Below are 23,783 nucleotides of genomic sequence, written 5' to 3' on the forward strand. Positions count from 1 at the left end.
TTGTTGAGAACTTCTACTTTTCATATTTTAAGGATATTTTCCTGATATTTTGTACTTTTATATATCACATCATTAGATATACTACATGCATTCACAGGGGTAACTTCTCTTCATTAAGTATGTCTACTCTTGATACTTATATATATATCTATATATTTCCTGACAATACTGTAATTGTGTACTTTACTATAACTTAAAACTTTCAATATAGTATTATTACTTGTAATGGAGTATGTTTACAGTGTGATATTGTTTTGTAAGTATCTGAATTCACAGCTAAAGAGCACGTGCCTCTTTCTGCACGTTCGGTTAGATTCCTTTACAGCCGATCTCTACGCATGCGCTTTATAGTAGTCATCATCGCCATCCCCTGAAGTTGGGCAGCCTGTGGTACCCAGTACCCCGAGCTGCTGCTGGACCAAACGTGTAGCCATTGTTAGGAGCAAGGACACCCCGGACAACTCTCACACAAGCAGGACCGAGCCTGCACCGGACCCCGCCGAACACCCACGGTGAGTGAACGAGCGTACGGCGGACAAACCGTCCCCGCGTGGTGGTGTGTCGAGACAAAGAGGCAGCTGTTGAATTAAACGGCTATTCTTGTCGTTACATCTCAATGTGCGCTGAGCGACTAACGTCAGCTTAGCTATAAGTTGTAAATTATTAGCTCCCTTTATTTTAGTTTATCTCCTGGAAGCGGTCTCTGTCTTCCGGCTGTCGCTTATATTTAATTACGACAGAGCGCACATGATTAAAGTAACTGGGTTTTATAGGGCCGTTTTGAACCGACGTAGCTTCATTCACTGCGCCGTGATGCTGGCGCTATTTTTACATGTGAAGTCAGTGAGGTTGCCCGTGTTCGCATCTGACCCGGCTGCTGCCTCACCACACTGGCAAAAACCGCAACCCAGCAAACATTGAGACGGTACTCTAACGTTACACGAGTCAGCACGGTGTAGTTTTAAAAGTAGGACCAAAATCTTTCCCGTGCTTTTTGTCTGTATTTCAGCTTCCTGAACGACGCTGACAAACTCCATACTGAACCCCGAATTGCCTTTGGTGGCTGTATGTGTGTGAATGTTAGTGTCTGGTTGAGCACTTGGGCTCAGTGAATGAATGGTGAATGCAGATATGTAAAAGCGCTTTAAGTGGTTGAAAAGACTAGAAAGGCGCTATACAAATACGGAGCATTTACATTCACACTGAGACATTTAATGTTGGCCTTTCTTTGTCACCCATCTGTATATTATTACCACAGATTATCCAATACAAACTAGCCTATTCTGCAAAAGTTTGTTTAGGCTGCAACAGTGAGAATTCAACACCTCTATGCAACTAACTCTAATATGCTATACTTTCTGAAATGTTTTCACCAACATGGCTTCAACAATGTGTAATTAAAAAATAATCCTTATATACACATACTAAACAATCAATTTAGAACTCTGTCATTGCCATGGATGCAAAACCCTAATTATGCTGTTAAGATGCCCCGCCCTGGCGCCAAGATCCACTTATGTCCCAAAATCATCCAGTTAACGTCCTAGTCAGAACTGGACATCTGCTTTTAGACTCCTTAGCTGAAGTCTGCATATGACTTTTTTTTCCCCCTCCCCAGAGCCAATTAAAGTCAATGATGGGAAAATACATTAAACATAATCTATAATAAAGTGAAATATCCACTGCATGTGCATAGAGCTGAGAGAGTCTTTCAAATGACTGCTAATGGTGCATTAGCCTGCAAGCTAACATTCAAATCCATAAGTTGCATGGTGGAAATTTTAAACTCGTTAAAGTTACCGGCAGACAATATGGTTATATTGGGTGTGTACCGGGTGTATTGCAGGATCAAAGAGGAATATAATTTACATAGAAATGGCATAAACTGAGTTTTCTTTTTTTTTTTATTAAAAAAAATGCACCAATAGCTTTTGCACATGGAGTGGATGTCACAGTTTTCATGTTAATTAATCTTTCAATTATCTCAAGCTGATTAATCAATTATCAAAATAGCTTAATTAAATAGTTGCAAACTCATCCATTAATCACGCAGCTCTACTGAATACAAACATCCACAGGTTCGATTTCTGCTTGGTGCAGCAGTGCATGTGACCGCCGCGTCTCTAATGCGTTATCTTTTCTGCCCTGAATGAGTTTCCCATCCCGGCTCTTTAAAGGTCAGAGCTCAATGGAAAGATCACACGACAGCCACATGCGCAGCCGTCCATCCCGTCCCCATTGTCCCCAAAACAGCCTGAGCTGCTTGTTGTCTATAAATAAATGTGTAACCAGGACTGTTTGTGGTTCAGAAAGGGAGTGATTGGCATTTCATTTTCCATTTGTTAGTGGCAGCGTGACCTGTAGAAAGACAAGTACAGGACATGGTTTAATGCAAACACACACCCTGCTGAAGTCTGTGTTATCCTTTAAACGCTGACCTCTTACAGCTGAATGTCAGTCAAATTTGTAGATGGCAGAGCAGTTGAATCAATGTGTTGAAAGGGATGGGTGAAATAATATCAGTGTTTCAGGGTATTTCTGCCATAACGATGTTCATGACAAAATACCAAAAAATATTTTGATATCTCCTCGTACTCAACCGGGCGCTTTTCCTTGAGGTGGTGAAATAAGTTTGTTGTATTGCCCCCTTTTTGTTGTTGCAGTCTTCTTACACTTCTTACATATTACCGTGGTTTGTTCATCTGATCTTTTGTAACCAAACCACTTCCATGCTCTTCCACCGTGGAGCTGGTAGGAGTGTTTTTTTGCAGTGTGTAACACTGAGACGTGTAATTGTCAACAATTAGACAACTTTCTTTTTTTTTTTTTTAACCACATTAAAAATGATACGGCATGTCATTAGTAATATACACACCTTATCTGTCGAGTCAGTTATTAGTTTCAGGTTGTAGTGAATGCATTAAAAGCTTCCCATTTTCTTTAATCACATATTTCTGTTGTCAGGTTTTGGCTCAGCAGGTTGCTGCTCCAAAACTAACCCATCCAGTTGTGGTTTTTATTCTACTTTCATATTCAGGACCTGTTCTGGCACTTAAGTTTGGCTGTTGGCAGAAAATGTTTCTCATTGTACAGTCTTTATTGTCACATCTAATCATAATTGTTATGCCTTGTCAGGAGGCTTGGGAGGTATCTATTTCTTCATACCTCCCATATCTTGCTGACATTTCACAGAGTTATACGGCATACGACGAGTTTCGGAGTCATTGTTGCATGTATGACTTTGTCCACAAGGCTGTGTGTGTAATATGCAATTAGCCTACGTATGGCCCATAGAAGAATGAATAGATAGGAAATAAGCGCTCTTCTTCCATAGATCCTTCTGGAGGACCCAATGACACAGCTGCATCTGACTCGTCTGTTTTGGCTGGTTCACCTTTATCATCGGGATGAAACCCAGAATGCCACCAATCAGGGACAGAGGCATTTTTCTTTTTTTACTAGTTGCTGCTGCTTGGGTGATCGTTCACAGGTATCCGCTGCGTAAATGTGGGAAAACGGGGCCCTCTGCAATTCAGGATCAGAGAAGCAGTTTTATAATTAAAGTTTTAAATCACATGGACAGTATTTTAACACTGTAGGTGCATGATTAAATGCACTAACCCTTACTAACCCCCTGTTGACCCTTTCTTCCTTCCCTTCCCACGTGTCATAGGTTGGCGTTAATATCCTGTCTTTCATTGTCTCTACTTGGAAAATTCGGGAAATGCAGCGTGCCAGACAGACATAAAGACAAAGCATCTTTAATCATTGTTATGACAGAGTTTCCCCTGGGGTTGAACCCTCTACGGGTTGGGTCAGTTTGTATTGTAACATTTTCATCTGCTGAAACCATTATGGTGCGTTCCATTTACCTCAGAAGTCGGAGCTGGGAATGACGTCACACCCGAGTTGACGGCGTTCCAGTTAACAAGTCGTAAAACCTCGCTCAGCCAGCCGTTGTTTACAACTAGCCAGGTTAGCTATTGATACGCCTGTTGATTTTAAAAAAATAAAATAAACCGCATTGTGCAGTATTTACTCATACTGAACACTGTAGCAATACGTGTACGAACATTTCTATGAGACACAAGTACACAGAAGTGCTAATAAACAGTATAAACTAGAACTTTCACTAACTGTTGATACCCTGACAGCCATCTTGGATCACGAAGTCGGGATTCCGACTCAAGGGGGCGTTCCTTTTGAAATTTTGACTTCCGACTTCACATGTCAACTTGAACGCACCATTAGTAGTTGTTCAAGGGATTTCAGGTAAGTCCGGCCCCTCAACACACTTTGGTAAAGGGAGCGTTTGTTACTGCAGAATGAATGGCCTCATTGATAATTCCTTCAGGAGTTGTCCTGCTTTGCTGGTACCCAGACACACAAACACACACAGACACCTAACTGGGCTCTAGCACAGAACAGTGGGACCCTTGGGGGAGATGGCAACATAAATCCATTCCCACTGGTGTAGCCTGCTTCCCATTAACCCGAGCCCAGACTACATATCACATTCCCACTCTTTTTAACAACTGGTCCTCATGATGTGGGTCCCTTTCTTTGTCTGACATACAAAACCCCTAAAGGTTTCTAATATATACTGTGCCAGTTGTATGTGAACTCCTAGACTGGACATTTTTGAAGCCCAGCAACTAGGCTATTTGCTAACCTCCGCCCCCTTAGTTACTTTTGCTAAGCCTGTGAAGCTTTCTGGTCTCACATACAGGCCACGTGCATAACAGTGCCAGACTTTTAACTTAAATTTTGCAGCAAAAAAAAAACTGCTGGTATCTCATTTATTACTGCTGCCTGTTAAGATTTTTTTCAGTTGAAATAACTGCTCTACGGCTTTTTTTTGTTTCCAGTGCACCTACATGGCTACATACACAACATTGTTCAAAGCTGCTAAAACTAAAGCTACATCCAAACAATACGCTTTTGTTTTAAAACACAAAACTTATGCTATGTTTACGCCTGGTGTCCACACTGCTCTGACGATTTTCGTCTGTTTCCCTGATTGGTCACGCCTCTATCATGTTGCCCTTTTCCAGAAGAAAACACATCAGCCTTGACCACCAGTGGTTAATTCAAGATGGATAACGCATTACAGGTGTTGCCGACCTTGTTGTCTATGCTAGCAGCTGTTGTGCAGTTAATTTCTGCATTTTATTATGCTGCTACTGCCTACATGCGAGGAAGATGAGCTATTATTTTTTACCTGTAAGAAGGTTAAGTAACAGATATTGCATAAGAGAAAGAAGAGCAGCAAATCGTCACAGTTCAGACGCTGTTAACTAGAGAATGTTGGGGATTTGTCTTGACTAACTTTTAGATACTTTTGTATTTTGATTTTTGTCAAAATAGCTTAATTTTCTGTCTATTTAATTAATCAGCACATTGTTTAGTACTTAGTAAAAGTACCATTTCTTAAGATTCAGCAAAAACATGTGGCGTTAACCGCGTTCAGACAGCAAAGTGTCCTAAAAGGACCTTAAGAAGTGAATTGCATAATTCCCGTTCGAGCGTTACCTCTGGTGTTACGTCACTAGACCTCGTGGGAGCAAGGCCTGATCATTGTTATAAACTCACAGTAACCTCCCGCAGTCTACCGGAGATAGATTGTGTCTGACTTGACGGCGCTGTTTTTATTCCCCTATCTAAATCAAGTCGGCGAAAGTCAGCCAGTTATCTCGAACGCACCTGTAGATTACCAGTTATACAGCGTGTCCGAACTAAAAAGGAGGACTTGCTGCAATGTTACTCCTGTGGTCATCACATTCCTCCTCACTACAGGAAGACCATACGGCAGCACAGGTCAGGACCCGATGCTTAGCATACCGCTAGTTCGGTTAGCACTGATGTGTAGAGCACCGCTTTGGGGCTTGTGTTTTTTTTTTGTTTTTTTTTATGGTAGATGTTCTTTGAACTGAGTTTTGATCTGTAGCTTAAATTGTAGCTGCATTAGAAAAGATGAAAGGTTTAGTGAGTGACAGCCTGAGAGAGAAATGGATGCGTGTTTGCACTAGTGTGAGAGTATGCATGGCTGTGTGTCAGTGACGTCATTGGCGGAAGGGGTATGTGTCAAACATCTCTGTGAGCAACACGAGAGGGCCAGCAACTCTTTGATGGTCTCTCCGGCCTCTGGATGACCTATCACTAAACATACTCTCTTCTAAGGTCATAATAAATTAAAGGCCAAGGCTGTAGTGTGAGTAGCGGGACATTTTGTTGGATCATTTGGGTGGCCAGTTGCTTGTCTGGTGTTTGACAAGAAGAAAAAACAGAAAATTATTTCCCATCTGACTGGGTTTAGTGTTGAGGGACGTTTTGTGACTTAAAAGCTCCTGGCTTTATTATCAATAACTGTAACATTTTCCTCTGAATAAAAACAGACACACAAAACCACGCACACAATTACCCACGGAAAGTTTGCGTTGATTTCCGTGACAGTGCTTTGCATTTACCTTAAGATCCAACCAGACACCAAAGACTGGCCGGTTATTTTATGACCTTTAGGGTTCATTTCAGCGTCTGTGCTGCTTGATTGGCAGTTTTTTGGGTGTTAATATGAATGTGTGGTATCTGACACCACAAGAAGAGACAAGTGTGGAGGAAGAGGAACTGCCTTATGCTTGTGCATGTTGCTGGTCATACTGAATGTTTGGTTTCAGACGTCACCCATTTGACTGTTTGTTTGTCCTAAGTGCTACATACGTCTGCATTTGTTGACTGAAGTCAGAGGCTTTTGACCCGGGTTATTGTGTACACAAAATAAAAGATAAGCCATCTCTGTAAGAGAATGAATGAACAGAAGGAAGGCTAAACTTTGGTTGCTTTAAAATGGGAGATAGATGTTAAAAGTAGGTGCCTTTTTTGATATTTGCTCAGAGTTGATACTGAAGCTTTGTGTTGAATTGAAGCCTGTAATTCTGGTGAATCATATCTTTTGTTTCCAATGTTGCATCATTCCTTTAGATCTTTAGGACATGAGGAAATAGCTTTTGCGCAGTTCATCATGACTCAGTCTTTCTCATTGTGAGTTTCAAATACTCTTTGTGCGTCAATGGATTAGTGTGTGTGTGTGTATGCAGGAAAGTTGTATGTCTAGCTGTATAATATGTCATAAGGTCAAATTATTTTAAGAAGATAAATCTGGACGGTGTTGGCCTGAATATGATGGCCTTCTTTTTAGGAATTGTGGCACGTGCTCATTACACAGATCTGTTTTAGTGTGTGTCCTAATGTTACCCAGCTGCTAATGTTGGCACTCTGCAGAGTGCTGACCAACAGTTTGGTCTCTATGTATATCAAACTTCCTCTTCCTCCTGAGCTCCTCTAGTTGTGAAGTGGAGTAAAGCCTAGTTCCCACTACACGATTTTAAGCCTGAGTTGCCGGTTGGTGAGCTCGGCGACCGTCAGGCTGCGATCAGGGGTAAATCAGCGATCGATCGGCGTTATATGTGAACTACTCACCGACTCATCAAAACGGCTCCCTGACATATCGCTGACAGATAGCAGACGGCAGCCAGATATCTAGCATGCCAAATATCTGGAGGAGTTGGCCGACTCTACAGCCAATGAGTGCAGGCAGCTGGCAGAGCAGGCAGCTACTTTTTCACAGCAAAACACTTTTAACTCACCTCCAGCTCTCTCTGTAGCTCAGACAATCCCTGCTACCTGCATGTGCTAATCCATTCTTTCAACCCATATTCTATAATTGCTATCTTTATAATAACAAACAGCTGTTTCGTGTGTAGGTTCGTGTCATTTCATGTGTGTTTGCTTGACATAATGTGGTTTGGAGACCAGCATCCGGTGACATGGCCGTTGTCAGCTTGTGTAGTGTGTGACCCCCTGTCACATAGTGCGAACGCCACGACTTTAAGACTCCGGTCACAAGACAGCAAGTTGTGCAGTCTGAACAGCACGGCGAAGTCACGGCATGTAGTCTGCACAAGCCTGAACTCTTACTCACTTACCACTAGGGGTGTAACGGTACACAAAAATCTCAGTTCGGTATGTACCGGTATGGTTTTGAAGTCACGGTTCGGTTGATTTTCGGTACAGTAAGGGGAAACGTTAAATTGCTGGCCATGATGCTGAAGTCACTAATTAGCGAGAGGCTGGGCTAAAACGGCTGCTTCTGTAGCGCCGCAAGGCAGAGATTTGGTCCACCACTTAATATGTCCGTGTGGAAACCCGGAATTTACATATGTTCCACACACAGAACAAGCCTAACATAGCGTGAAAGACTTCATTCTGTGCACATGTGCACCGTTCTGAAAGTCCTGAACTAAAACGGTCCGGTACGAATACATGTACCGTTACACCCCTACTTACCGCACATAAGTGACATCCAATAATTACCCAAACCATTCAGGTTGATCGGTGTGTTTGAGTCTGAGTCAAAAGGTTTCACATTATATTTTTGAACCTGTTCCAGTTCAGAACTGGTTCTTAACTTCATGATTAAAGTTGGGAATTTTCTCCAAACAGTCCATGCTTGCCGCTGCATTGTTGCATGACAGTAACTAAGTAAATCAGACTAAATATTCTCTGTGATGGATTACCTATCTTGAGCAGCAAGATTTTGGCTGCAAAGGAAAGTCCTGACACACCATTTTCTCATTAGTTTGCTAATGAGTTTAGCAAACGACAGCCTACTACACATCTAATGTGAAGCAAGCCCATTGTTCTGTCACCTTTTAAGGTCATCGACCAACTTGAGAAAACCCTGATAACGACAGTGATAATATTACCAGTTAACTTGTTTACCTTTCCTCTGGTGGTTTGTCCTGGGAAGTCTCTTCTTGCTTGCTTTAATCAGATTTTAATTCAGTTTTATGTGGGTATCAAGCTGTAAATAAATAAAACAGTAAGCTAAAAGAGAGACATTTAATTCAGACTTCATAAGAAGGATATAACTTGGTGCAGGTTAAAGTCTGCATGTAAATTTTCCTTGTGGACCGGCGTGAACTGAAACTGCCTAGAAGGAAGGAAATTACTGAAACCTCAGCATTAGCAGAGCATTATCATGCAAAACAACAAGATAAGTCTTGTTCAACACACTACAGTCTCACTGTTATCACTGTTTAACCAGGTTTTGCTTTCTGGAGATGAATATAGTTAAATGTTGAGGACAAAAGCAGGGTTACAAGCAGACTGTGGAGTTTAATTTGTTCTATATGCATCTTCATACATGCATTAACATAGGGAGAAGGAAGAAGTGAAAGCGAAGTTAACCAGTTACAGTAACAGGCTGTAAGTGTAATGATTGATGGTTGTTTACAACATTATACCTTGTAGGGGAGCTTGTCGCCTGACTGTTCATGAGTTATTACAAAGCTAGCTGAACCCTTGCTCAGTACTTTATGATACAGACCTGCCTCTCTCTGTCTTCACTGACATGATAGCATTACTCAGCTCTTCTTCATATGTAGTATTCCTGCATATCTGTATACTACAGTGCCTGTGTGGTTTGTAGATTTATGTACCAGAATCTATTTAAGGTAAATGGACCAAACAGTAGCAGGTGATGTCAGAGCTGGCCATAAATACCAGAGTGATGGCTGGTTTAAATGGAAAATACAGCATTTAAATGGCTGCATTCATTGAAGGAGCCAGGGGATTTTGTCAACTGTCACTAAATTATTTAATCAGCCAGTTCAGTATAATAGTTTGGTTGCCATCAGGCTATGAGATGAGGTTGCATTCAATGTGACTTCTAAAATTTCCAGGTAACCTAATTAGAGACCATCAAATGTGAATCTGGCACGTATTCTGTTACATGACACGGTTACAGGAAATGGCACCTTATTTTAGAAGCGAATGTGAACAACCCATTTAGTCACAGTCAAGTGATTGGTATTGTTCAGGCTGGTTCACGGTCACGTTGCCATGACTTACTGGGACATTTGAATACAACAGAGACATTGTAAATGTTAGTGCTAACACCTGTGCTTTTCCATATCTGTTTGCTGAGGAAGAAGGCCTTTATCATACTGGAGTTTCACTACTGATGCCAAGACAGTAGTTGGATTGATACCTTTTAAGTAAACGCATTTTTGAAAACATTTCAATATCGAGTTTGTACAGACTAGATTTAATAAGAATAATAACAATGCACTTTATTTATACAGAACTTTTCTAAACAAAGCTCCAAAGTGCTTTACATGGTTGAACCAGGGACTTCTTCAGGTGTTTAGCAGCCTTTCAAGTAGCCTCTCGGCAGCCGTTAGAAACGTATAGGCTGTAGTTTGGTGTTATGACAACGGAGGCTTGCTGTGGTTGAACTGGCCAACGATGCTATCTTAACAAGAAGTTGAGTGTGATTTGCCTGCTGTAGTCTACAAGAGGAATTATCAGCATTTCACACTAAGATTTTCATGGTCTAATCTTTGTGCATTATTCTGTTGGATAAATATGCCAGCTGCTTGCCTGCTGCTGGTATGTTGGTATGCGGCCCTGCTAGTTCAGATGCTCTTTCTCCCGATAACAACACTTAGTTCTGATTTAAATAGCTGAGTTTCCCTGCCAGTCAGTCAGAACTGAAGAAGTCCTTTGGATGAGGGACGAAACGTCTTCCAGTATCTTCAACCAAGTCCAGTTGCCCTTGATTTTAACCTTCGTTGGATAACTATGACCTGGATGACTGAGAATCTTCATAGACATCACGTTATGATTTAAGCCTTTAAACTGGAAAGAAATAGTGAATTGATATTTATCTTGATAATTATGCAATAATGAAATATTCTATCGTGATAACATTTATTTATGGCCATATTTCCCAGCCCTTTTTAAAATGATAAAATTATAAAGGACAGTAGGAGGACGGGAAAAACATTCCTGTCCTCCTCCTCCACTTCCTCAACCCTCTTTTCCTACATACTTCATCCTGCTGCAGACAGAAAACTAAATCAAAATGCTGATAAGTAGAAAATTATGATGTCTTTCACATTTTTTACATAAGCTTTTTACTCTGTTTCTCCCACAGATTTTGAATTCTGACCCCAGTGCACCTGGTCAGGCTTCCTCTTCTCTGAACTCAGCTGTCCTCCTGCGGCGGCATTTGACTTCATCTCCTCCTTCATCTCCATCTTCATCTTCCTTGTGAGCAGAGATGGCTCCAGCGGTGGGTGGGCCTGTGGGGTACACCCCTCCTGAAGGTGGCTGGGGCTGGGCGGTGGTGGTGGGGGCCTTTATCTCCATTGGCTTCTCCTACGCTTTCCCCAAATCCATCACCGTGTTCTTCAAAGACATAGAGGTCATCTTCGACGCCACACCCAGTCAGGTGTCCTGGATCTCCTCCATTATGCTGGCTGTCATGTATGGTGGAGGTGAGTGACGTGTGTGTGTGTGATTGAAACTGTCTTTATTACAGAAAACAGTTATTTCCCCATTTTAAATGGAATAGGCAAAGAAATCTTTTTAGAAGGGTAAAATGAACCCTAATCTTATTATATTTCATGTTACACACAGCAGGCAGGGATCATTCATTTTCTAGTCCTATGTTAATAGTAAATCCAACTTGTTCCAGACCTTTTAATCGCTGACCATAATCTTAATGATTTGTGATTTTATATACAGAAGGTGTGGTGTTTTGCCCATTTGATGTCAAGTCCATTTTATTTATATAGCCCAGTATTACAAGTCACAAGAAGAAGAAAGAGGGGAAAAAAAGGAAATAAAGAGATGTTGTGTACAGGATAGACGAAGAAGGGCGCTCCAAAACCCGACTGGCACACTGCTGGTTGGATCCGATTAGGCGTTTCCAGTGCATTTCAGGACAGCACGCAAAATGACACATGGCAACTTTAATCTACACTTACAAAGATCATAAACACATAATTAATAAATAAAAACCACAAGTACATATGACTTGTAGTGGCTGAATTCAGAATGAAAATGATTACTGTCTTTGCCAGCACCTAAGGGCTGTGAACCGATTCGGTTAAGGATCTCCACCACCAAAAGTCTGAGGAATGCCTTCTTTCAAACCCAACAATTGCTAAGCATTATAAACAACATTTAAAAGATTAAGCAGCAGACGTTTGACATTTGCAGATTCTCAGTCTCTTGAACATAAACGCAAGCTCTGAAGTGCAGCCAGTAGTTGGGCATAGTGTCACATTACAAACGTACACCAAACCAAATACGGAGGTCTTAGAGCATTTGTGGTTGATGCTGCGGTTTACAATTCATTATAAACACTTAAAGAATGGAATTTGAACCAGATTGCTGGAGGAGTTTGGTATTAGTTTCTCTTATCTTAAGCTGGATTCTTGAGCAATACTTGTTTCTTATGAGGCTCTGCCTTTTTTTATCGTTCACCCACCCAAAACAAACAAGAGCCGCTCTCTCTAACCCGCTCTACTTGTGCTCTCTCTCTCTCTACTTGCGCTATCAGTCCCTCATCTATCCCATTCAGTCACAGCTTGAATAACACTTACTGCTGAAGGGAGAGCAGGAGACAATATGAGAAATGGATACTTTGGAGTGCAAACAAGTTATGAAAACAAGCACGTATTTGTTCTACTGTAATCCGACTAAAGCTGCTGGAGAAAAACAAGGAAAATCACACGTTGAATTATCTTATTAACTATCACAGGTAGCTATGTTGTTGCAGAAGGCATAAAAACAACACTAGTAAACTCTGTTGTGGCTGGAACTCGGTGTCTCTTTTACTTGTCCATTGGCAAATATCGTTTAACTGGTTTGTTGTGTAATTGATTTAACATATTAACATCTCAGTTTTTGAAATGTGGTTCTTGCAAAATGTGTTTCCCAATTTTCCCTGCATCAAGTCTGAGAGTGCCAATCAGCAGCTTGATGAAATACTCACTAGAGCTGCAACAGTTAGTCCATTAACTAACAACTATTTCAACAGTTCAGTTCAGTTGTTAGTTTTTCAACATTATTTTATTCTGCTTTTTAACACATAAGCTTAAACTGCTCCAACACTAAAAACTATACTTAACATCACATTCTGGTGTACATGGTACATAGCATATAGCAAAATTACGACCTGATGCAAGACTACACACTCACATAAATATGTTGTGGAAGTAAATTTATTATGTTACAACCAATTGTACTGTGGATGCTGCTTCTGCAATGTGAGGATTTGATCTCTGTCTTTGGTTTATGTTATTGTCTGACCTGAATATCTTTGGGCGTTGGACTGTTGGTCAACAAGCTGTTTGTAGATGTCACCTCGAGCTCTGGGAAACTGGGATGGACATTTTTCACTTTTATGATGTTTCATAAACTAAATGATTTATTGCTAAAAGTATCTGCCAATTCCATAATACAAATGATTGTTCTTAGCAGCTCGAATGCTCACAATCTCAGTAAGGATGATTACCATGTTCATCATCTAATTCAACCCAAACACAAAAAGTGCTACTGAGGCTCATGGAATCTCATCAGTTTTGTAGGTATTGGGACAAAAGAACATTTTGACCTGATGATGATGCTACATGAAAACTCAGAGGCTTACCAAAGTTTTACAGTTAATCCTGATGTGAATATGAACATCTGAACTACATTTCATGTCAAGATATTTCACTAAAAAACACAAATGTAAACCAGCTGGTGGCGCTAGAGGAAAGGTCAGAGGATCACAAAGGTCTGTAGGAGACCTCATCAAGGAACCATGAAAGTATGTCCAAAATGTCACGGCTATCTATCAAATGCTGTTGATATTTCAGTCAGGACCAAAGTAGTGACATCGCCAACCCTACAGAGGATCTCAAGCTTAGGCGTATACAATGCTGCTTGAACTAAATAACTACCACTTCACTGTGCCTTTTTAAATCATTTCAAAACAGCCAGTTCCTGCATGTAGTGACCCTTTTATCTGCACTGCTGCAGCAGCAGCCTTCCCATTTACATGTCAAGGCAGGGTTTAAGAAAGACACTGATCCAGTTTCAGTTAGATGAGGTTTCTTCTCAGGTTTCTGTCTTTCTGTCTCAACACACAAGCAAGCTCTTTCCTCCTCATTCAAATACGCTCTGTCTCCCCCAGCCACCTTCATCTCTCTTTCTGTCTCTATCTCTGTGCCTTCTCAGTTCAGATATTCGTATCTAAAAATGGTGTCTGTTCTTTCCACTTACTCATTCATCCTCTTCAAGAGCTACGTGCCAGTCTGCACTCTCATTCGGCAGGTTTAGGCATTTATGAGAGGAAACTGCTGAGGGAGCAACAAGGGCAACGAGTGAAATTGCCTAACAGGAGCCAGATGTTTGAATAGTTTCTTCTTTTTTTTTCTTAATTTTAGTGTTTTATTCTTTTGCAATTCGGCTGGATCACCAGTTAATGACGTCATTAAGTCTGCTTGTACTGTAGTAGGAGGGTGAGGTTGTAGACACCATTTTGGCAAAACCCCAACCAAAGTACTCCTAGGTTACTCATGAGGAAATGCACGTACACACACTGACTTCCGCAAACGTATAAAAAAAAAAATCCCCCCTTATGTATTTATCAAGTCAGCTGACAAATTGTGTGAACCAATTAAAATGTGCTGTGCAAAAAAAGTGAAGGAGGGAGAGGAAGATGTGTGAAGCAAGAGTCAGACTTTTCCCCTCCCATCCGTTATTGGTTTCAAGGTATGAAACATGCAACAACAAGAAAGAGGAGTTGCATCATTTTCAGCTGCTAACGTAGCTCACACTGTAACTAACAAACAAACAAACAAACACTGTAACAAGGGAACTGCATCACTCAGATATGGTAGCAAAGTTCAATAATATTAGAAAGCAAAGGGCCCCATATCTTAAACTCATTGGAAAAGCTTATCATTTTGCACCTAATTTTCACCAGTGTAATACGTGTGACCCACATCTTTCATCTTTTTAAAGGTCTGCCTGTAGTGGAGAGTTAAATTTAAGTTTATTGCATATTTTAATGTAAATGTAAACAGGATGCTGTGTCCTTTTTGTTTATCACTCATGTAAATACCTTTTTATGGGAACTTTCAAAAGGATGTAACTGCAGTGAGTGATTTAGTAGTTTTGTAAGTAAACTTTCTATTTCTATAGCACCAGAGTTCACAAGGTTCTTCACCAACTACAATGTAAGGAAATACAGCAATAATTTAAGGGAATGGTTAAAGATCGTTTTAGATGGGGCCCAGCAATCTTGATTTTTGTAATAAAACTAACTTGGAAATGTGTTTGGTAGTCAAAATTTGCGGATTTTCCAAGGTGGGAAGTCCTCCGTGAACTTTAGCTTGAGCTATAGTTGTTTATCCTTATTTCCACGAGGAGTGGCGCCTTTTCTTTTGAGCCGTGAATACCACTTTTAAACACAGACAACTTATGGTGACTTAACACAGCACGGGGGGGGGGGGTTAAAGGAGAAACTGAAACCAAAAACATGGCTCACTGATCGGCCCTCTGTCTTCTGAACAGATTGGTACACCAGTCTGGAATAAGAAAGTACAGTAGATTAAAAAAATGTTCACATTTAGCAGAATTGGGGAAACTGTGTAACTCAGTTAAGCAGTACAGTACAATTTTAGAAGATTGTTTCTTTTAAATTGACCCGTCACTTGCTTCCTTCACTAATTTCCTAATCCTCTTGGTTTGTGGTTGTAGTACAAAAACAAACATGTTATGCACTTTTTAGTTCCTGTAAATTCAGGATCTTTTGTTGCAGAACTTGTGTCACTTGATGACCTCACTGAGTGGGAGTCCTATGATCCGTGGGATTTCCTTGTTCTTTGGGTGTTTGTGTTTCTGCATGAATACACACCAGCTTGTTTTAATAAGTGCTACGGGTTATTGGATATTGATAAGACTAACCGTGAAGTGGCCTGGAAAGGGGGAGTTTGGATTTATTCCAATTCAGCAAATAGATGAAAATAATAACTGAAATTTTTGGCCTTTTATAGACACAGTTTACTCTAGAGGTGTTAAATCAATGATAGGTTTTAGCATTGAGGTCATAGTCTTAGTGTTGTATTGGACTGCACATACAGAGGTGTTTCTAATATTCTGCCCATCTCGTGTATGTAAATAGGGAGGAGAAAACATTAGATACACCTCTTAATATAATGCAGTCCATTACAACACCACTGTTAACTATTTCCTGACAATGTAACCATAAACACTATAAACTTTGTAAAGGTGTAGAATTCACTGTTAAGGGATCTTTAACATCTTGACTTAAGTACAGAAAGAAGTAGTCAAGATAATAAGTCACTTAAAGGAATTGCTTGACATTTTGGGAAATACACTCATTTGCTTTCTAATGTCTGTAAATAAGAAACTGGAGCCAGGAGACATTTAGCTTAGCTAAGCATAACGACTGGAAACTGCTAGCCTGGCTGTGTCCAAAGGTTAAAAAAAAAAATTTACTTACCAGCAAATCTACAGCTCACTGATTATGATGTGAACCTTCGCGGGTTTAATTTACATAAAAACTGAAGTCTGAAAACGGCAAGCAGCTGTTTTACAGGAGGTCATGCGCCGGACTATTTCTTAGGTCAGGAGCGAGTTGAGGCATGGGTTGCCACCTTAGACGCCAACCATGAAACACAACGTCCCTGTTAAATGGTTAGCCACTCACCAATGTTGCACCTTTCTCTCATTAGACCTCTACTGTCCATAATAAAGGCTTAAAATGCCTGAAATATTCCTTATTAGGCTTAGTCCAGATGGACAGATGCTAGTCTGTGCGTGACGTGACTGGGGCAAATCCACTCAGCTGTTTCTCCAGTCTGTCCAGTCCCTCCTTATTCTGGTTGTTTTTGGTAAGACTGACTCATCACCAGCTGCTGTTCTCGCTCTTACACTTCAGTTGGCCACTAAATCAGAATGTGAACATTTGCTCTGTAATAAATGGCGGAGTGAAATGAGGAAAGACGAGAATTGGGTGACTTAGATGCTGCACAGTGAAAATGAAAAGCGTCTCGGCTAAAATTAGAGTACCTCGTCACAGCTGGGTTCACTCTGAACATTCGTTTTCCTCACTAGTGGATGCTGTGTCAGTGTAAAGATGAGGACAAGTCTTCTTTTTACTCCAATCAGTGTTCTTTCTTTCATGGGAAAAGAGCAAATGATGGAGGGAGGTGGGGGGGGGGGGAGGAGGAGAACGAATGGTTTATATAATATCTCTGAGAACACTTCTCACTGCCCTCTTTGTGTTTTGCCAGACGGCAACAAAGACTGTCACTACTGATTTATTTATGTGTGTGTGAGTGTTGAGTGGATGCTTATTCATTCCTGTCCTTGTACAGGTTCACTTTTTGTTTGCCGTGGATCTCCATGGAGCCCAGACAAAATGGTGTGTGAGATATTTGTTCTGGCAGAGCTCTTTTTATCTCCTGAACACGGCAAACCACCGAGACGAGCTTTGCGTCGGACAGGCCCACACCTTGCTTCTGTGTTGTCACTGAGGGTCTGAGACGGGTATTTAGTGAGTGCGTGAGTGAATGCTCGTGCATCCAGAGCGCCCCCGGCCATTGTGTTCAGCTGCCAAGTTTCAAGGGCAAAGCCACCATGGTCTGTGTGAAGGGTTGGTTGTGAGGAAATGGGTGCTGGCTGAGAGCACCCTGTTAGAAACGAGACTGAGTGCATCTACGGAGATCATTCATATTTTATACTTTGTTATTTTGCTGTACCTCTCTGTGTGCACCATCCTAGTTTTCCCTGCTTCTTTCGCACATTATTATGGGACTGGATTATTTTCTCCTTATTTATTTTTTAAATTAAAGGAGAATAGTGAAATATAGCCTGTGTTAATGCGATGATTACTAGACGTTATATAGATATTATTAGGCCTGAAGTGGGCTCAGGATTGGGAGTCGTTTTACCTTAGACGTATGCTGATTTAAGTCAACTAAAAAACATTATTGTATGAAATTACTGCCAACGTTTGATTCATTGTGTGCAATGTAGATGTGTGTGTGTGTGTGTGTGTGTGTGTGTATATATACAATATAAGTATAAAAACAAGTTGCACTTTTATCATAGAGGCACAAGCGGGGTATCAATCTCAATTTAATTCCTCTTAAGGTACAATTAAGTATTTCTTTATTCTTATAATCTAAATTGTGACAAGAAAACAAATGAGCAGCATTCTCAATATGCAAATACCTTTGTTTTAAATAAATAGTTATTTTGCTGATTTAGAATATTCAAAATAATACAGAGTCCAAGGCGACGTCTTCAAATGTCTTGTTTTTTTTCCCACCAACAGTCAAATATACTGACTTTACAATTATACAAAACTGGGAAAAGCAGCATATTCTTTCATTTGTGAGGCAGGAACCAGGGAAGGAGCATTTTTGTCACTGAACTGATTTAAGGAATTATCTGAACAGTAGCAAATTTTAGAATTATTTCAGCTGTACACATGTGACTGTTTCTGCAAGCTCATGCTGAATAGTTGCACACAGAGCTACTGTATTGATGCTGCAGGCCTTTTACGGTGATCATATCCAGCAGAGTGAGTTTCAGCCTCGATCCATGAAAAGGTTTATTCACAGTGAGGCTGCAACGCAAGCTGAGACACGTGGGACGCCTTGACTCTCCTCTTCTCTTCTCCTTACTTCTACCTCCTCTCCACTTATCACTCCTCTCCCTCCTCACATTGTAAATCCTGGTGGACATTACTGTCACTCTGACTCCCCTTGCCCTTTTATTCTCACCTCTCCTCTTCCCTCCTTCCTTTCCTCACTCTTCCTCCCCTCTTCGACCTCCATGAAACATCCATGCAACTGCTGCTGTTACATAATCATTCATTGTCCCTCTTTAATTTTTGCCGTCATAGCACCACCTGTTGGTGAACAGTTAAAAATGAGAGCTAATGATGATACAGTGTAGTTAACTACACCCATACTAAACTTTTACCTGCACATAATGTTTATGTACATAGGGTTGTAACTGGTGGTTATTTTCTTTACTTATCCATAGATTTTTTTTTTTATATTTTGCAGATTAATTGATCAAGTGCTCTTGGACATCTTTAGTTTAATTTAGTTTATCACATAAGATAAAGGAAAGCAGCAAATCCTCATAATTTAGATGGTTATTGTTTTGTATTTTTGCTTGCTTATACTATTGATCTATTTATGGCTGCAACTAGTGTTGTTGTATTTATCTCTGTATTTATCAGAGCATCAAGTATTCACATGCCTTTTGTTGTCCATTCAACAGTCCAAAACCCAAAGATATTCACTTAATATAGGGCAGAGAAAAGCCTCAAATACTCACATTTGAGAAGCTGCTGTTCAGCATTTTTACTTAAAAAAAAACTGTTGTCAAGATTGTCAAGAAAGTTGCCTATTAAGTCAATTAATCAGCTAATCCTAAATGTATATATTACTCTTGTCAATTTCAGCACTTCAACACTGCTGTGGTGTCATTTACTGCACTTAATTAATCACTTCTTCTCCTTGCCCGTCTCTTCTTTCTCTCCAGGTCCAGTCAGCAGTATCCTTGTGAACAGATTTGGCAGTCGACCAATCATGATAGTCGGTGGCTGTCTGTCAGGGTCGGGACTGGTAGCGGCCTCCTTCTGCAACACCGTGGAGCAGCTCTACTTCTTCATCGGAGTAGTGGGAGGTCGGTATCTCACCCATTTCCAACTTAAACGTACCACACAGTAAATGTAAATACATTAAAATGTAAAGTTTAACCGGTCGTGTAGTTCTTATGTATGTTCCACATTTAGTTTTATAAGAATTTTGTTTGTCAAAAAACTGTTAAAACTGATCACAACTTTTTGTTAGTACACCATGCTTTATTCACCAAACAATACCGGCTGTTTTGCTTTCATCAGGGTGTTGTGTGAGGCTGTTTCCACTTTACACAGTCTCGATTCCCATATATTTAAAGAAACTGGACAATTGCTTTCCATGCAGTGTATTTTTATTTTTTTACATTATATTGTATGTTTATGTTCTGCTACTCTTGGCTTTCGCTCTCTTGATGTTTTTTTTCCCCACACATCCTTTTCAACATGTACCACATGGTTTTGCACAAATGTCTCGTTTGTCATCATTTCATCATCTTCTCCTAACCCTACATTTTGGTTTCCCTTCCCGCCCTTTCTCTCTCCAGGTTTGGGACTGGCATTCAACTTGAATCCAGCCCTCACTATGATCGGTAAATACTTCTACAAGCGCCGGCCCATCGCCAACGGCATCGCTATGGCAGGCAGCCCCGTGTTTCTGTCCACCCTGGCTCCACTCAACTCCTGGATGTACGATCAGTTTGGGTGGAGAGGCAGCTTCCTCATCCTGGGAGGACTTCTGCTCAACTGCTGCGTGGCCGGCTCCCTCATGCGCCCCATCGGACCCAAACCTCAGCCGCCCAAACCGGACTCGGCGGGGGACAAGGCGGTGGACTCAGTACAACCACAGCCTAAGAAGACAGTCCTGCAGACCGTCAACTCCTTCATTGACCTAACGCTTTTTAAACACCGCGGCTTCCTGCTTTACCTGGGTGGCAACGTCATCATGTTCTTCGGCCTCTTTGCTCCGCTCGTCTTCCTCTCCAATTTTGCCAAGAGTAAGGGCATCAGCAAAGACAAGGCAGCCTTCCTTCTGTCGGTGCTGGCGTTCGTCGATATGGTTGCCCGGCCCTCCATGGGCATACTGGCCAACACCAAGTGGGTCCGGCCCAGGATCCAGTACTACTTTGCCGCTGCTGTCTTCTACAACGGATTGTGTCACGTGTTTGCGCCGCTGTCAGTGGACTACGTTGGATTTGTGATCTACGCCATCTTCTTTGGTTTCGCTTTTGGCTGGCTGAGTTCGGTGCTGTTCGAGACACTGATGGACCTGGTGGGAGCTCAGAGGTTCTCCTCAGCCGTGGGTTTGGTTACAATAGTGGAGTGTGCGCCGGTGCTGTTGGGTCCACCACTAACAGGTAAGACATCCAACACGCATCACAGAAAAGGGAGGCAAACCAACACGTGAAACCGCTTTTGTTTGTTATTATAAAGATCGCAATTGTAAAGACAAAAAATATGGGTGGTATAAAGGATTAGCACACGCAGGTAGCAGGGATTGTCTGAGCTACAGAGAGAGCTGGAGGTGAGTAAAAAGGGTTTTGCAGTGAAAAAGTAGCTGCCTGCTCTCATTGGCTGGATGTGGACGTCGAGTCGGCCGACTTTGGCGTGCTAGATATCTCGCTGCCGTCGGCGATGTGTCAGAAATGTGTCGGGGAGCCGTTTTGATGCGTCGTCGTGTAGTTCATACATAACGACTGCTGATCGCTGATTTACCACTGATCACAGTCTGACGGTCGCTGAGCTCACTAACCGGCAAATCGGGCTAAAAATAATGTAGTGTGTGAGGCTCTAGCTTTGTTGGCACTTCTAGAGTAAGACAAATTACAGACAGTTACACAATTAGCAAACCAAAAATTGAGCTGTAATAGTTTTTTTTTTTGTTGTTGTTTTCATGAGAATATATTTTCTGCACTTGTTGTCAGGAAGTTGTTTTGAAACTCTGCATAGACATAATGATTAATTAAACTGATGAAGTAGAGCGGCTCAGTAAAAAATAGCTCGCCTTACATCTCTTAACAATAAACTTAAAGCAGCTGGAGAAGAAACACTTGTAGCTGTGTAACGGTTCTGGTTGAAGCAGATGAAAAGCTGCAGTAACATGTAATTAAGCTGAACGAAGCATTCAGCACTGATCACGGATCCCATCGCTGTTTGTCAGGCCTTTTGTTCACCGCTTAATTCTACAGCTTAAACTGTGTCTCACATGTAGTCGACTAGTTGAACAGTCACAACATGACAAACACTTGCCAAACCCTAACAAATGTGAGAAGAAACAAACATTTTCATCAATTATCCATGTGTAAAATTAAGTTAAATCTTTTTTTTCAGGCCCTTTTCCTCAACAAAGTAAATATCTTAATAGAAAAATTAAGTGCCAATTCATTCAGGATTCACATTGATTGATCATTTGTTATATTGTCATTGAGGAAATTTATATCGCGATAGCCCAACACTAGTAATCTCTAACTGTCAAGAATAATATAATAAAGGTCTACTAACCTGAAAACAATGATCTCTACAATACTAAGTTAAATCCTTAAAGCTGCAATTATTACTCAAGTTATTAGTCAATAAAAACAAATTATTACTATTTTAATTATTCAAATGAGAGAATTTGCTTTATATGATAATAAACCGAATATATTTTGTTTTTGCACAAATGTTCAGACACAACATACAGTTTAAAGACCTCACATGAGCTCTGGCAAGTTGTGAGGGACGTTTGTCGCTACTTTTTTGTTTTTACATTTCGTTGAGAAAATAATTGGAAGATTAATCGGTAATTAAAAAAGTTAGTTGCATCCCTAGATAAAATGACAGCTTACATAAGACTGATCCCATTGAGTTCTGTGCAGCGAGGAAGAGTTATACAGGTTTCAACTGGCATCTGTTCGGAGTGTAGGTAATCTGTGTCAGGAGAGGAAGTCAGAAAGCTGCATTTCTTGATTAAGTCTGTGATCAGTCCTGTTTTTAAGTGGCAACAGCAGGTGCAGCTGTTACATAATGGCAAAGTCAATGTTTAAAATAATCCAAATATTGATCCAGACCGTCGTTGAATGTTAAATCTTAATGGTCTCTCTCTTTTGTGCACCTCCAGGTAGTTTCTATAACTATTACGAACACTACAACTACACCTACGTCTGCTGTGGCATCATCCTCCTCGTCTCAAGTGTCCTCCTCTTCGTGGGAATGGGCATCAACTACCACCTGCTGGACCGAGAAAGGAAAGAGGAGGAGAGAAGAGACAGGGAGGAGCCCAAGGGGGAGCGCGACGCCATGTTGGCGCCTCCCTCTCCGTCAAAATCCATCGAGGGGGCAACGGAGAACAGCACACCGGCGGCTATCACACTGGCTGAAGTCGCCAAGATGGACGAGGACACTGTGTAGAAAATTTTAAAAGAAATGGACTTCAGAGAAACATGAGTTGCAGTTACTCAGTACAACCTCACACCGTCTTTATAGATAGAAAATAACCTCTTACACGACCCTGAAGCCATAGAAACAGTTTTCATTAAAAAACAGACCTGCTGCTGCGACGCTCAGCTTAGCTGACTGCAGAGCTCGTCAAGCAGCTTCTCACCGCGTTGAGACCTCTGGTTTTGGTATTTAACGTGCCTTTGGTAAACACAAGTCCTTCAGGAGCGCACACACCAGATAGACGCACAACAGGCAGAATGACTGTAAGATAAAAAGCCAGTAAACTAATGAGGACTTAACTCTCAGGATTTTTGAGCTACCGTAAAGGTTCAGAGTTTTTGTTGCAGTACCCAGAGAATGCTGTACATCTTCCCTCACGTACTAACACACTCACACTTGCACACATTCATATTAATGTCGATACAGTAAATCCGCTCACATGCTAGAGTGTGGAGTCGCTGACATTTCCAGGTTTTTATGCAGAAGAAAAGAACACAAAAATAGAAAGGACGGTTTTGGAATTCTGGAAGTTCACCACCAGGGAGAAGTACTTCCTTTTTTGTCGGCAGTAGTGAAATTTTTAACCCTTAGTCAACGACAAAAGGCACAAAAATTGAACGGTGCTTAAAAATACAAAGATAAACGATGGGAAGGAAGTTGAAAACTGATGTATCTTTTGGTCTAGAAGGGCACAACGCTAGCGGTGTAGAAGGCATTGTTAATGGTGTGCTTGTACATAAATACGTGTGCACTTTGAGTGTGTGTTGTGATGTTTTTGTTTTTAATCATGCACCCACCAACCAGAGCAGCTCATCATCTTATACTGAGACACATTTGAACA

General features: G+C 41.1%; 1 protein-coding gene across 1 annotated transcript; it reads left to right on the forward strand.

Annotated features, from left to right (window-relative positions):
- The first annotated feature begins 333 nt into the window (after positions 1 to 333).
- Positions 334 to 23,699, forward strand: LOC123980298 (monocarboxylate transporter 1-like). Its single transcript, XM_046064606.1, has 5 exons — positions 334 to 512; positions 10,997 to 11,339; positions 19,429 to 19,572; positions 20,071 to 20,880; positions 22,623 to 23,699. The coding sequence occupies exons 2-5, from the start codon at positions 11,123 to 11,125 to the stop codon at positions 22,910 to 22,912; spliced, it is 1,461 nt and encodes a 486-aa protein (XP_045920562.1). The 5' UTR covers positions 334 to 512; positions 10,997 to 11,122; the 3' UTR covers positions 22,913 to 23,699.
- The last annotated feature ends 84 nt before the right edge of the window (positions 23,700 to 23,783 follow it).

This window comes from Micropterus dolomieu, linkage group LG12 (genome assembly GCF_021292245.1).
Source record: "Micropterus dolomieu isolate WLL.071019.BEF.003 ecotype Adirondacks linkage group LG12, ASM2129224v1, whole genome shotgun sequence".
Classification (NCBI taxonomy): Eukaryota; Metazoa; Chordata; class Actinopteri; order Centrarchiformes; family Centrarchidae; genus Micropterus; species Micropterus dolomieu.

Bases quoted from the DNA above. Each gene is read 5' to 3' on its own strand.
- LOC123980298 (XM_046064606.1), top strand. From the start codon at position 11,123: ATGGCTCCAGCGGTGGGTGGGCCTGTGGGGTACACCCCTCCTGAAGGT. The intron at 11,340-19,428 runs GTGAGTGACGTG...CTTTCTCTCCAG, and splicing joins GGCTGTCATGTATGGTGGAG to GTCCAGTCAGCAGTATCCTT. The intron at 19,573-20,070 runs GTCGGTATCTCA...TTCTCTCTCCAG, and splicing joins CTTCATCGGAGTAGTGGGAG to GTTTGGGACTGGCATTCAAC.